This window comes from Bombyx mori, chromosome 28 (genome assembly GCF_030269925.1).
Source record: "Bombyx mori chromosome 28, ASM3026992v2".
Classification (NCBI taxonomy): Eukaryota; Metazoa; Arthropoda; class Insecta; order Lepidoptera; family Bombycidae; genus Bombyx; species Bombyx mori.
This window is the reverse complement of record NC_085134.1, coordinates 3,313,018-3,327,542: the sequence shown is the minus strand read 5'-3', so window position 1 is coordinate 3,327,542 and position 14,525 is coordinate 3,313,018. Positions and strand designations below refer to the sequence as shown.

The window sequence follows — 14,525 nt, the reverse complement described above, 5'->3', positions numbered from 1 at the left end:
TGTCCACCAGACTGATGTTCAGATCTCTGAGCTTCTTGAGTCGCTTGAGGGCAGGTGATTTCAGGTCTGGCCTCCACGGGGGCTTCTTGCACTTGGGTACCACTAGTATGTACCGACCTGAGGTTGAGTTGAGGTGGTCCAGCACTCTGGATATCAGACTGAGCGGCGGAAACGGCCATGCTAGTCAGTAATGCCAAGATCTGCTGAACGCGTTGTAGAGGCAGGCGTTCGAGTTTTGCTTTGATGGGTGGACGAGCTCACAGCTCACCTGGTATTAAGTGGTCACTGGAGCCCATAGACGTCTAGAACGTAAATGCGCCACCCACCTTGAGATATAAGATCTAAGGTCTCAAGTATAGTTACAACGACTGCCCCACCCTTCAAACAGAGACGCACTACTGCTTCAGAGCAAAATACCTACTCGCACGGACTCACAAGAGGTCCTACCACGAGTTTCAATAAGTCTTGAGTAACATAGTTTGTTACCCATGAGCGGTCCGAGACGCGAACAAGTTCCCCACAGGCTGAATAGCCTAGTGGTTGCTTTTTCTGTGAGATACCACTCCAAGCCGCCGCGATTGCGTAAGAGGTGGTCGGCTTCAGTGTTGTACAATCCCGGTAGGTGGTGAGGGAAAAGTACAACTTTGAGGTGGTCTATTAAGTTAAGCAATTTTCCAGTCAGATCTAGCAATTGTCGTGACCGGGTTCCTCCCGCGTTCTTTATGTAGGAAAATTCTGTTCTGTTGTTTACAAGGGCTCCCCACTGAATGTCCGACGCGTCGGTGATGACGTGGTTCGTGGCCATTCTCTGTGGATGAATTGGTGTGCTCTGACTGACTTTCTCTAACCAACAATCCAGCTCTGTACATACCTCGTCCGAATACTGCTTTGGTAAATGAGGATACCTCCAGAGCTTGTTGCTGTGGTACTGCAAGGACTCGGCAAAGCAACTTTCCCCGGTGGGTGATGAAAGTCGCAAAGTTGAGATATCCTAAGAGGCTTTGCGCCTGCTTTAGGTTCCAACCGCCGGCAGCAAATCGCACGAGCAAATTCTTGGGCAGGGACTTTGTCTTGGATTTGGTGTCCCATACGATTCCCAGAAAGTCTATCAAGCTCGTCAGTGTCATAACCGGTTGCTTAGATGGGTGGACGAGTTCACAGCTTACCTGGTGTTAAGTGGTTACTGGAGGCCATAGACATCTACAGCGAAAATGCCGCCACCCACCTTGAGATATGAGTTCTAAGGTCTCAGTATAGTTACTTGAGATTTCAACAAGTCTTTTGCCCTTGTAGGCAGACGAGCATACGGCCCACCTGAAGGTGAATAGTAACAGTCGCCCATGGACTTCAGCAACGCCAGGGGCAGAGCTAAGCCGCTGCCTACTGCTTAATTCTCTCCACAAGCCTCGTTTGAAGAAGGACATGTCATAGAGCTCGGGAAACACCGTGGAGGGAGCTCATTCCATAGCCAGATGGTACGTGGCAAAAAAGACCTCTGGAAACGCACTGTCAATAAACGCAGCGGTTCCAGATAATATGGATGAGCTTTGCTCCGATGGCGGGAGGTGTTCTACCCTGGTGTACAAGCAGATAACCACTAGTCGCAGACCCTTCTGGCGAAGTATTTCGGCTATTCAGTTTGTCACTGAAGCAAAAATCCGCGGTGGTGCAGCGAATGGCAGACATATCATCTGAAGTAGACGACCCTGATAACTGATCCCGAGAAACCTCATTGATGGATGATAATAGGCCTGGCTCAGATCCAGTTTGACATTCCAATCTGTTATAAAACTTAGGAACTCGTTGATGGTGGAAAAGGTGAAAACGACTGTTTCATGTACTTGTTCAATGCCTTGAGGTTGAAAATTGTTCGATTTTTTATTGGTCTTGGGAAGTATGAAAAGAGGAAATATGAAAGACGGTGTCGGGGGTGCGGGTTCTAAAACTCTATTGAATTAAATTTTGGATTTTGATTGACATCAAGTTATTATTAATTTCAATATTACGTTTGGTGGATCGAGTCCAGATGTTTCGATATAGTCTTATAGACATCCGCCTGAAAATGCTGTTGAGTAATTTATTTTTATTTCCTGATTTTCGTTCCACTTTGTACTTGTTCCCCCCTCCCCCCGTTTTTCTTAATGAGGAATTATTTGGATAACATCGCTCAGAATATCTGTTTTCGGCCTCTTTAGATGTATTGGAATGTGGCCTAGCTCGACATGGCTTTGCATTGGCAGTACAAGCCGAGGGTTCCGGCGATGCAGGTCGGATGCGAGTAGCAGATGGTGCCGCTTTTGTAATTTATCAATACCACCAATTTTCTGTATATATCCCAATAATAAGTTGGGGTTAAACATATAATCACAAGGAGAAGATATTTTCTCTATATCTTCCCTGATATATCTATCCTTTAATTTCTTTATGAGGTATCTACGACGCTATCGTATAACCTCGGCTCGCTTACCGAAAATTATTTGAAGGATATCGTTAGAAACTTTTATAGGCGAAATCGTTACCGAATAGCGGTTTCAACTTTTCGTAAATGGCGGAAGTATTAAGCTGAACATCCGCTGAATTTGACCAGTCGGCAAGGTTTGTATGGCAGTATAACGCATTCGTTCTGTGCCAAGATAGCATTAGATAACGCAGCAAAACAACATTGCATTTTTTATTTTTTTTTATTTAACCTCTGAGTAGCGCACCGCGTTCCATGTCGGCTAGTCAAATCTTTGCATATCTGGTTCTTTTATAGAAACGCTCAAATCTCAAAACCTACCCGCTTCTGGTAACGGACGGTCTGGTAGCGGACGTAAAAACTGTTCGTCGTTGTCGAATTTCGATTGGAAATTGAAACCAGATCAGACACTTTATTATTATAAGATGTTGGTATTTGTAAGTGTAAAGGCGGGACCACTGGTGCACGACCAGCAATAGCATGATTCGAAGTCAAAATATTATTCACATGACTCACCCATTATTGAGACAGTAAGTCAAACCTTTTATTCAGATCTCGTGACCAGTCACGCTTTCGAAGTTTTCTTGCTGGTCCCTCGTCTTTATTTTCCGACGAACCCGAAGAAATATCCCAAGAAGTCGAAGAACTATCCTCACTTAAGTTTTACTTTGAAAAGGCGCGATGACCTCGTCACTCATTGTAGAGCCTTGGAGGTTTCACGAAACGGAATATAATCATAACACTTGTTTGAAACAAACTTTCTACTTTAAATCTCGAAAGTTGCTTATAACATTTTAAACTATTAACTTTTTTTTTAAATATTAACGACTGCACGTGGGAAAAAACGACGCAACAATGACAAATATGGCGGCTTGTCTTTGCTTGTTGGTTCGGTTCCAGACGTTATAGAGGGCGCTGTAGGCGGGACTTAGGAAACGGAAGTAGTCAAATTTAGCGACCTGCAGTGGAAATCATACGATGTACTCTCTCATAATGGACTTCGGACGTCAAACGGAACACATAATACCCTTTTATTATTGCTAAAATGGGTACACGAACTTACGACCTTGAGATATGGGTTCTAAGTCTCCGTTTTTACTTTACATCCTCCAAACGCATTACTGCTTCACGGCAGAAACTGCTCGTGTTGTCGTACCGACCCATATGGACTCACAACACGCCCCAATCTTCTAACCTCGCAACATCAATTGCAACAATTTCGTTCACAGATCAACAATATTGAGGAGCATTCCGACAACAAAGTGAACTTGTATTGGCCGAACAAGACAGCGTCCGTGAACACGACCCACCAGTACTCGAAGGACGCGGGCGGGTTCAAGCAGACCGGACAAATAGCTCTGTCCGTTCCGCTCAGCACCCAGCACTTGGTCAACACCGAGTATTATTATCTGCAAGGTGCGTACGGACGTAAAACGCCTCAAAGTCAATGATAAATGTGTGCATTTCGTGTCTTCTTATAGATTACAGATCTTATACTATTGCATTGTATTGTTTACAGCTCTCGTACCCTAAATCATAAGACTAATTTTTTTACGAAAATTAGTTCTTTTTTGTTCTTTTCTTACATAACTGTGCGTTTTTAAGTCTCTACTTTTAAAGCAGTGTCTTATCATTTTCTTGGCTTAGTACACCAATAGAATGTTAGATGATAGTTACATTTGATAGTATTACATTAATTGTGTGTTCAGGTTCGACATATATTATGACAGACTAGTATGTACGATGACGCAGGGTTAATCTGTACTTAATAAAAAATTTCAAATCGCATTTACTTTTTGGCGGGAACGCGAGGAGTTTTGTGATTTATTTTATTTTGTCTATTTAGTGTTTCTTGTGTTATTTGTAATAACGGTGGTTTATTAACTGCTTAATATCTGTGAAAGTGCACAAATTAGAGAAAATGAAACAAAGCCACTGGACGTAACTTGCCGGGATCCTCCAAAAAGTCCACTGAAAAAATCTCAGTAAATGACCATCATTTTACTGAAATTATATTTCATCCCATATAATAGGAGTGGGTAATATCGGTTTTGCCGCGTATCGAATCGTATCTATATATCGAGTATCAATATCGGATATTGAATCTATATATTTTCTGAATCTATATATTGATGGAGACTTTTTGGCGGGAACGCGAGGAGTGAAGTTGTGTGATTTGTTTTATTTTGTCTATTTAGTGTTTCTTCTGGTTTAAATGTGTAATAATGGTGGTTTATTAACTGTTTAATATCTGTGAAAGTGCACAAATGTGGGAAAATGAAACAAAGCCACTGGACGTAGCTTCTCGGGATCCTTCAAAAAGTCCACTGAAAAAATCTTAGTAAATGACCACCATTTTACTGAGATTATATTTTATCCCATATCATCTCATTTCATGTCATTTCATTTCGTTTTCATTTCACTTCATGACATGTTTCATAATAATCAACTTCATTTCATTTCATAATATCATTATCATTTAAAAAAGTTACGTATCATTAAAATTTAAATAAGACTTGACCTAAAGGTCTTAGTTACCAGGTCATGAAATTACTTAAAAAAAAAATATATATATTGATGAATGCTAGTAGATGTTCTCGATTCATGATATTTGAGATTTGAAACGATACGCTGATATAATATCGTAGTATATAATATATATAATATAGATTTAAGTCAACGTTATACGGTTGGTTTTCTGATACCAATTTATAATATGATTTTAAAGTAATAAAAAGAACATGAAAATAAAAATATCAAAAAAACTTTCCTTCAGGCTTTTACCAGGCTGGCTACATTATTTTCAGGCTAGGACTGGCTACATTATTTTCAGTTTTTAGTATTTTGTGTCTTAATTTAAAATTACAAAATATACCAAAAGAGTGTAGATTTCAAAAGTTTAATACAAACACAACTCATATAACACAACAAGAAATAAACTTAATTATTTGGATTCAACTAAAAATAGAAAAATGTGTACTTTAAAAATCAAACACAAAAAAACTTTTAAGTATTTATAAACACTTGTCCAAAAATTCTAGTTCAAGGTCAAAGCGCGTGAAATTAAATTCAACGATGCAAATAGGCTATACTGCATTCAAGTTAGGGTCGAAAGTTGAAACTTCTTTCCTAAATTGTATCCTGCTGATACGCTAAGAATAATCTACAGACATATGGACTTAAATATAAGGTTTACAATTGTATGGATAATGCCTGTTTCTGTTTCATTCATCACATGATAGCCCTATCGTGCGCTCACTCACTCTGGCCGATTCGATACGAACCAAACGAATATTGCTGATATTCACGAATCGGTACGATATGCCGATGCGCATCACATCGAGCAATATCGTGTATCGGCTGATATCGTTATATAGATTTCGATTCACGAATCGGTACGATATGCCGATGCGCATCACATCGAGCAATATCGTGTATCGGCTGATATCGATATATAGATTTCATGCGGGGCGATATCGGATTCAACGATATTGCTGCGATATATAGATATTGAAAATATATACGATTTATATCACCCACTCCTACCATATAATTTCATTTCATTTCATCCCAGTTGATTAATGTCTCAAATTAATCATCTTCATTTCATTTCACTCCATATTATCAATTTCATAAAAATAAGAATATAAATTATAATAAGACATGACTTAAAGGTCTTAGTTACCAGGTCATAAAATCCCTTAAAAAAATCAAATCACATTATGGCCAGGTTCTTAGTACACTAATGAATATTTACAGGAGACAAGTCTAGTAACGGTAACGCGACCGTCGATCTGGACGGGGATCGGTTCGTGAAGGGCTCCTTCAAACAAATCCTCAGTAAAAGCGAAAGGAATTTGGACCTTGCCACGACGGACATAGAGGTCGAAAACGTACACACGCCGGTCGGCGTTAAGTACATACACGAATACGACGAAACCGGGAAAGTTGTACGTTATATATAATTACAAAGCTGTTAAATTCGTGCTTCTTGTTATTGTTTTTAGTTTAAAGGCAAAAAAATAAATAAATTTATATATCTCAAACGAATTCTAGAGTATTTGGAACGCGTGCAAGAAAAGACCGAACGAACAACCTTGAAGAAATTGACTGGTAGGTTCACAGGCTCACAGCCCACCTGGTGTTAAGTGGTTACTGGAACCCATAGACATCTACAACGTAAATGCGCCACCCACCCGTGGTGCGTGGTGGTACCTACCCGCGTGGACTCACAAGAGGTCCTATCACCCGAGCTACGATGTATTCCAGTAACTCCTTAACATCAGATGGACCGTGAGCCTCGTCCACCTATCTAAGCAATAAAAAATAAATAAAATAAAAAAGCACAGCCGAATCTCTCTCCTAAACTTAACTGCCGAAGCTACCATAACGTAACTTAATCCGCAGGACGTGAAGCAAGCGACCGTGTTCCACCTGCACAACGCGACCAAGTTCAACGTGACCGGGAAGCTGGACGTGCTCACGTACGACACGGGCAAGGACCTGAGGCTCACCGCCGTCCACGGCACCCGCACCTGGACCTTCGACAACCACTACGAGGCCTTCGACAAGGAGCTCAAGCAGGGCAGCAAGATTAAATGGATCGAAGACTACTGGATCAACTATGACATCCACGTCACTAATATGACGACGGTACGTGATGTTTTCATTTATCCGTATAATAATACGTGAAGGAAAAACTTTGTATCCCTTTTTACGAAAATTGCGCGGACGGAGGAGTATGAAATTTCTCACACTTATAGAGAATATAGAGAAGTAGTGCAGCATGTTAATATTTTTTTAAATTATGCTTAAAAAATACATTAAATCAATAAAAAAACATTACACACACTACCATGTATTTGACGCACACACGCATGCATACTATTTATTTATTGCCAAACTTGTTCTTGACGTCTGTGGTCAAATTGAGAATAGATTAAATATTATTTGACTTTATGAATATTTCTCTATTAATTCAATTGATTATAGTCGAATTTCGACTACTGGGGGACCACTAGTCCGTATAATAATGCCTATAGAAGTTTCAGCTGTCAACGGTACTTCACGTGTAAAATTTCATTGTACTTTCAAACTCCGGTAGATGGCGCTAGTGGTTTTGACAAATCGATTCTATTCACATTTAGCGATAGATTAATAAGTAGTTAAGGTTAGACGTAATGGAACGAAGCTATGCACTAAATATTGCCATATCTATTTCGGAGAAAGTTTGTCGCGTGACTTGACATAGAAGTAAATAATATTAGAGTCGTCCTAGCCTAAAAGATAAAACGCCCGGTGTAATAGTATCGAACGATGCGGCGATACCGGCGTTCGAATCCTGCACAGAGGCAGCGGCTTGGCTCTACCCCTGGCATTGCTGAAGTCCATGGGCAACGGTAACCAGTCACCATCAGGTGGGCCGTATGCTTGTCTGCCTACAAACTGTAAAAATTAAAACTGCAAAAAATATATTTGTGTAAAGACTGGTCGATGCCCATCTTAGACCCCACAAGGGTGGATACCACCATCCTTCTTAATTATCAATAGCATAACTCCTTCACCGTGGAAGTCATTTGTGAACATTCGTTAAGTACGTATTTTAAAAAAATCGGTATCTGTCGCATCGTTCCATAAGAATGCACCAGACGTCTTATCCATTAGGCCACATGCAATAAGATCTCAAGTTTATTAGTCTGTGGACTGCGGGAAGCAATTATGCAAAAAAATAATAATTATAAAGCGCAAGTGAATTTCAACAAAAGCGCGCCAATTCGTAGTGAAATTTATTTACTCCAACAACAACCATTACTATTATTACCTCATTGAAATACCAAAGAGAAAAGGCCAATATAAAAAAATCATGTGTGCAATTCACACGTGGTAGAAGTGAATCATTCAAAAAAATTTGGCTTCAAGTTAATGAGACGAATGTAAAATTTCGGGAAAAGGATAATTGAGTCGACTATTATCAAAGCCGGCAATGTGACTTTTGGACAATTATTGGTAAATCAGAAAAACGAATTATTGACTTTGTATTCCATTGGCAGTCACAAAACTCTTCTGAACGACATCTTAGACAAATAACAGGTTAAGTATTAACCTTCATTTAATGCAGGTTTTGAACCGTATTCTTTGAAGGAGACGATTATATTCAAATCAATCTGTATTGACATATCAATAACATTTTTTTGTCCAAATGCACAGATTGCCACCTTTGATAATAGACGACTCAATTGTAGCTTTTAGTAATGATCATAGTGATACAAAGTTTGTTAATTATTTTACATTTTATTCGTATACTATATTAAATAGAATTATTCAGAATGTATTAAGTACGAATATTAGGTACGAAGCAGAGCACAAAGAGAGCCACAAATATAAGAAACACTTTACAATGCTTCCTATCTCATTTTCTCCCACATTAAATCTTATGTGTCTGTCTCTTTTTACTGCCACTCTTTCGTTTCATCATCATGATGCTAAAGAAGTTTTCACTTCAAAAATACCAATTTTGTTGATTTTAATGGTTAACATTGATTTTTTAGGCGGACACCGAATCGCAGCAACTCGTGATGAATGTTTACTATCCATTGCGGACCTTCAATCTGGTAGCGGTATACAACTTGCAAGACACCCTGCTCGATGGTAAAGCACAGCTGAACTGGGACGTGAAAGCCGAGAACAAAACAGCCGAATTGAGAGGCAGGTGGGAGAACCCCCCCATAAAAGAGGGGAACATGCATAACATCGATTTGATACTATCGCATCCTTCGTTCAGGAAGGTAAGCTCTTCTCTTTCATTTATTTATTATTTATTCGAAAACCAACAGTACAAAACAAACATATAATATATTTAAAAAAAATTGTAATACACAAAAAACGGTGCGCGTGAAACTTGGTACACGTGAATGAAGTGAAACTTCTTTTTAGATGTGTAGTATTGTGTTTTTCTTCTTTTTTCATCCTTAAATCAGATTGCTCTTATAGTAGAGATGCGACATCTTCAACATTCATATTGTATATATTTTAAATTATAGATAAAAAAATAAATAAACATATTTTTTTAAACACTTCATTTAGATATTGGAGCTACTCATTGCTAACGCTCGCGCTGGCCTGTAGCAGGTATACTACGCGCGTACGTTTGAGTGTCACGCATTCACTCTCGCTCTGTCTCTTTCTAATATGGTAGCATTAAATGTTTAACGCAACCTTGTTGGAAGTCGAATTAGAAGTTTCACTTCAAAAAAACAAAAAAGTTTCCACCATCAAAATCACATATAAGTAGAAAATGAACAAAAAAAATTAAAATTTATCAATTTAAGTTTACAAAAACAAAAAAAAGGGATGGTATTTTATATTCTAGCAGTACCATCTATTCCAGTCACGAAACAGACCTACGTTATCTCATAATGTGTATTGGCTCTAATCAATATTATCACACCGATTACAAACAAACAGTGACATGAGCTTTTTTCTTCCACAGGACGTGAACTTGAAAGCTCAGTACTCGAGCACGCCAGCGGTGATGTCGAACGTGTCGCTAGAGCTGCAATACTCGGACATAGAGAGCGAATATCTAAAATTAAAATCGATTCTAACCGATAACTCGAATGGTCCGATACGCGATTACTCATTCGCGCTGACCTGCACGCACCCCTCCACGTACCTAGACCTGGACATGAAGTCCGACGTGAACATACACAGCAAGTGGTATTACTTCTACAACTACTACAGGTTCCAGAAGTCGTTGTATTACGAGAAGATAAGGCAGAGCAAGCTCGTGGTGGACACCACGAAGAGCTTCGTCAATTGGGAGGTTCGTAAAGTATTTCTGGAGATTGGAGGCGCTCGGCCGCGGCTCAGGCGTTGCTGATGTCTATGAGCATCAATGAGGTGCTATCTGAGTCGTATGCCCGGTAACGCATTAAAAAGGGGCGAGCAGCCCTTATTCGAGTCTCAAATCATAAACAAATATTCAAATCACAGCGATAAATTATAATTAATTCGATTGCACCTATAATTGAGGTGACATCTGCCATGAACTTTTGTCAATTTGTCAATGTTTTGTATTGATGATCACTTTGTTGGTGCAACTTAATAAATAAATAAATAAAACTAGCTCTATTTGTCTACATAAAGGTAGGTTCACATAACACATATATCGTATATAGAATATAAGGATATTATTAGGAAATTATGTCTTGTTATTGAGAAAAATATTTTAGTTTGATTGATTCCAAACTGAACAATAAATAACAGTCCAACTAAAGTATCTGATTTAATTCACATTTAGACTGCGAAGTTGATATAAAGACTAACGTAGGTGCTGAAAAATAATGGATTTTTATATTAATCGTTTATTTTTTGTTATAATCGATTTTCATAATCTATCCTCTAAATATTAAAAATCGATTTGTAATAAATCGCTTATATTAGTTACTCTTTTTTTAGGTGTTCCTTAAACTTCAAGGAAGTTTTCTGTTTTTTTAGTTATGAGACTAATAGGTAGTCATTTCTTTCTTAACATTTTGATAAAATGTGTAATAATACTAAAATTAGTAGAAAAAGTTAGTCAGAAAAATCGTTTTTTTTTTGTTAATCTACTTTTTACAAATCTATTTATTTTAAACATCGAAAAATCGATTGTTTAACTATCGATTTTTTCCCCTCCAAGTCACAACCCTAACAACAAACGATATTGAACTTTATTGCAGCGCACCAACGAGACGTACTTCTACAGAGTGAACGGCACTTGGGACCTCACGTATCCGGACTACACGATAAAGTCGTTCATACATCGCACCACCGGCAACGACACCGGTTTGGCCGTGCTCTCAATGAAAGACAAGTCCTTGGTCGCCCATCTGAATAGTACTGACGGTAAGATTACAGGCCTATGTTTTTTTTTATGGCTTAGATGGGTGGACGAGCTCACAGCCCACCCATAGTGTTAAGTGGTTGCCGGAGCCCATAGACATCTACCTAAATCTGCAACCCACTCTGAGATATGAGTTCTCAGGTCTCAGTATAGTTACAACGGCTGCCCCAACCTTCAAACCGAAACGCATTACTGCTTCACGGCAGAAATAAGCAGGGTGGTGATACCTGCCCGTGCAGACTCACAAGAAATCCAACCACCAATAAAATGTCTATGTCATTGACAATGTCCAAACAAAGAAGCAGCTATCAAACCTATTAATGTCTAACCAAAAAAAAGTTCAATTTTGTCCTACCTACTTATGACGTCACGACGATGGTGCGTCTTGCGATCTCGTCTCAAAATTGCGACTTCGGGATATGGGGCACAAATTATATCAGAAACATATCACGCTGATAATCCGTCCAAAATGATTTCATCTATATATATAAAAATGAATTGCTGTTCGTTAGTCTCGCTAAAACTCGAGAAAGGCTGGACCGATTTGACTAATTTTGGTCTTGAATTATTTGTGAAAGTCCAGAGAAGGTTTAAAAGGTAGATAAATATGAAAATCCTCTGAATTAATTAAAAATAACAGTTTTGTTTTCCCTTTGATTTGTCCCCCGTCGGACGGATTCCTTTTGTTTATTTTATACAAAAGCTTAGGTCTTTTATTTCTCGATTGAGGCACTACGGAGTCTGTCGGGTCAGCTAGTTAATAATAAAATAATTTTTTTGTTAAATATTAAATGTGTTCTCAATATAAAATCGTAAAGATACTATAAATTTTAAAGTACAGTAGCAAGTGATAAAAATCAACCTGTGGAAAGAGCACGGTGCGCTAACAGTCCGACCGCACGCTGTCACACTTGAACGTAACATCGGCAGTGTGCGACAGAGACAGTTCTCTACGAAGCTGATATTAGCCGATCGCTTCTACTCAAATATCGATGTGCAATATTTATTGCCGGGCACTGTAGCTAATGTTGAAGATAGGCCGATTGTCTCACTCCAGCCCATTGACATCTACAACGTAAATGCGCCACCCACCTTGAGATATGAGTTCTAAGGTCTCAGTATAGTTACAACGGCTGTTTTTTTTATTTATTGCTTAGATGTATGGACGAGCTCACAGCCCACCTGATGCTAAGTGGTTACTGGAGCCCATAGACATCTACAACGTAAATGCGCCACCCACCTCGAGATATAAGTTCTAAGGTCTCAATATAGTTACAACGGCTGCCTCACTCTTCAAACCGAAACGCATTACTGCTTCACAGCAGAAACAGGCAGGGTGGTGGTACCAACCCGTGCAGACTCAAAAGAGGTCCTAACACCAGTAATTACGCAAATTGTAAATTTGCGGGTTTTATTTTTATTACACGATGTTATTCCTTCACCGTGGAAGTCAATCGTGAACATTTGTGGAGTACGTATTTCATTAGAAAAATTGGTACCCGCCTGCGGGATTCGAACACCGTTGCATCGCTTCAACACGAATGCACCGGACGTCTTATCCTTTAAGCTACGACGGCTTCAATGATAAATGAACGTCATTTAAAAATATATTTTCCAGATATATCGTACCATCTAGTTGGTAACATTGTAAACACGAGATCAGCGAAACTAGACGCGTGGCGCGACTTCGATGACGTCACAACCGTAGACCTGGCTTCGTACATCCGCCTCAACCACTCCCGACTTTTGACCAGCTCGCTGGTGTGGCGGCCGCAGATCTTCAGCGAAGTCAAAGCTCAAGCGGTCTCCACGTTGAAGCTTTTATACGGCCAAATAAACGACAGTCTGGTCATACTGAAAGAAGCGCCCATGGAAGCTCACTTGGCGCTCAAAGCCATATGGGCAGACGCCAGACCTAGGATCGGTGATTTCTTGCACGACTTAGACGACCTGCAAGTGATCAAAGACGATTTAGACGACTTTGAAACATTCTTAAACGAATCCTACAGTAAAAATGATTTTTACGTGAAAGACATAGTCGAGTTTACTTACTACGTGCTAGACGAGATGGCCATAAGGAATCACTTGGAGAGTCTGCCCGGCATAGTTAACGACATGTGGGGGATGATGGGCAACACCAGTCAGTCCATCAAGCAGAGTCTGACATACGTGGTCGACACTATAAAACACGCCTACGCGAATTTCTTGGAGTCCGTGAACAAGGCTCTGGAGGCAGATTTTATGGAACTGGTGTCGGAGCGACTCGAAGCCATGATATTACAGTACGATAACTTCATCAGGGACCTCCACATGAAATTGTTGGAGTATTGGGAGGAGACTTGGGTGAACGCGACCAATCGTTTGACCAAATATTGGCACGAACTGCTAAAGTCTATTGAGCCGCTGTTCTTCAAGATCCTGCATTACAGCGAGTCGTTCGTTTTCACGGTGTGGAAGAGTCTGATGGACTTCTTTTACAATCGCACCCAGGAATTGACGGATTCGCCGTATTTCAACTACGTTTCGACGTTTGGTCATGAAATGGACAAGTAAGTTATACTAATTTTTTAAAGAGATTTTATGACCTGGTAACTAAGACCTTTATGTCGTGTCTTATTTTAATTTATATTCTTTTTTTTTTAATGAAAAATGATAATATGGAGTGAAATGAAATGAAGATGATTAATTTGAAATATTAATCAACTGGGATGAAATTACATGAAATGAGATGAGATGATATGTGATGAAATATAATCTGAGTAAAATGGTGGTCGTTTACTGAGATTTTTTTCAGTGGACTTTTTGTATGATCCCAGGAAGTTACGCGCTAGTTAAGTAGTTAGGTAGTTAGTAGCTAGTTAAGTAAATGCGCCCTGCTGTAAGTTTGATCAAAGATTTAGTTGCACTTTTGGCAGTCTATGAATATGCATTAACAATGTCATGGACGACCCCTTCTTATAAGACTTCTACTTCTGCAAGCTTGACTTCTAAATAGAATATTATGCTGTTTCACAAAACTCCACCTGGACGAACAAGTCAGTGGATCACCTCATGTTAACTGGTTATCACCTTGGATCCGTTGTCTCAATTGTATAACAATTCTATAACCCTTCCAACAAGAACGGAAGGCTGCATAGTGGCATAACAGACAGTGTCGTGGCACTTACCCGATCGGACTAACAA

General features: G+C 39.4%; 1 protein-coding gene across 2 annotated transcripts in view; it reads left to right on the top strand.

Annotated features, from left to right (window-relative positions):
- Positions 1 to 14,525, top strand: part of LOC101743290 (uncharacterized) — a 90,123-nt gene that overhangs the window by 61,989 nt on the left and 13,609 nt on the right. For both annotated transcript variants that reach the window (XM_038021068.2, NM_001309604.1), the window contains 7 exon segments: positions 3,688 to 3,874; positions 6,218 to 6,408; positions 6,866 to 7,111; positions 9,007 to 9,243; positions 9,948 to 10,280; positions 11,179 to 11,344; positions 12,961 to 13,891. In XM_038021068.2, coding sequence (XP_037876996.1) covers positions 3,688 to 3,874; positions 6,218 to 6,408; positions 6,866 to 7,111; positions 9,007 to 9,243; positions 9,948 to 10,280; positions 11,179 to 11,344; positions 12,961 to 13,891 — 2,291 coding nt within the window.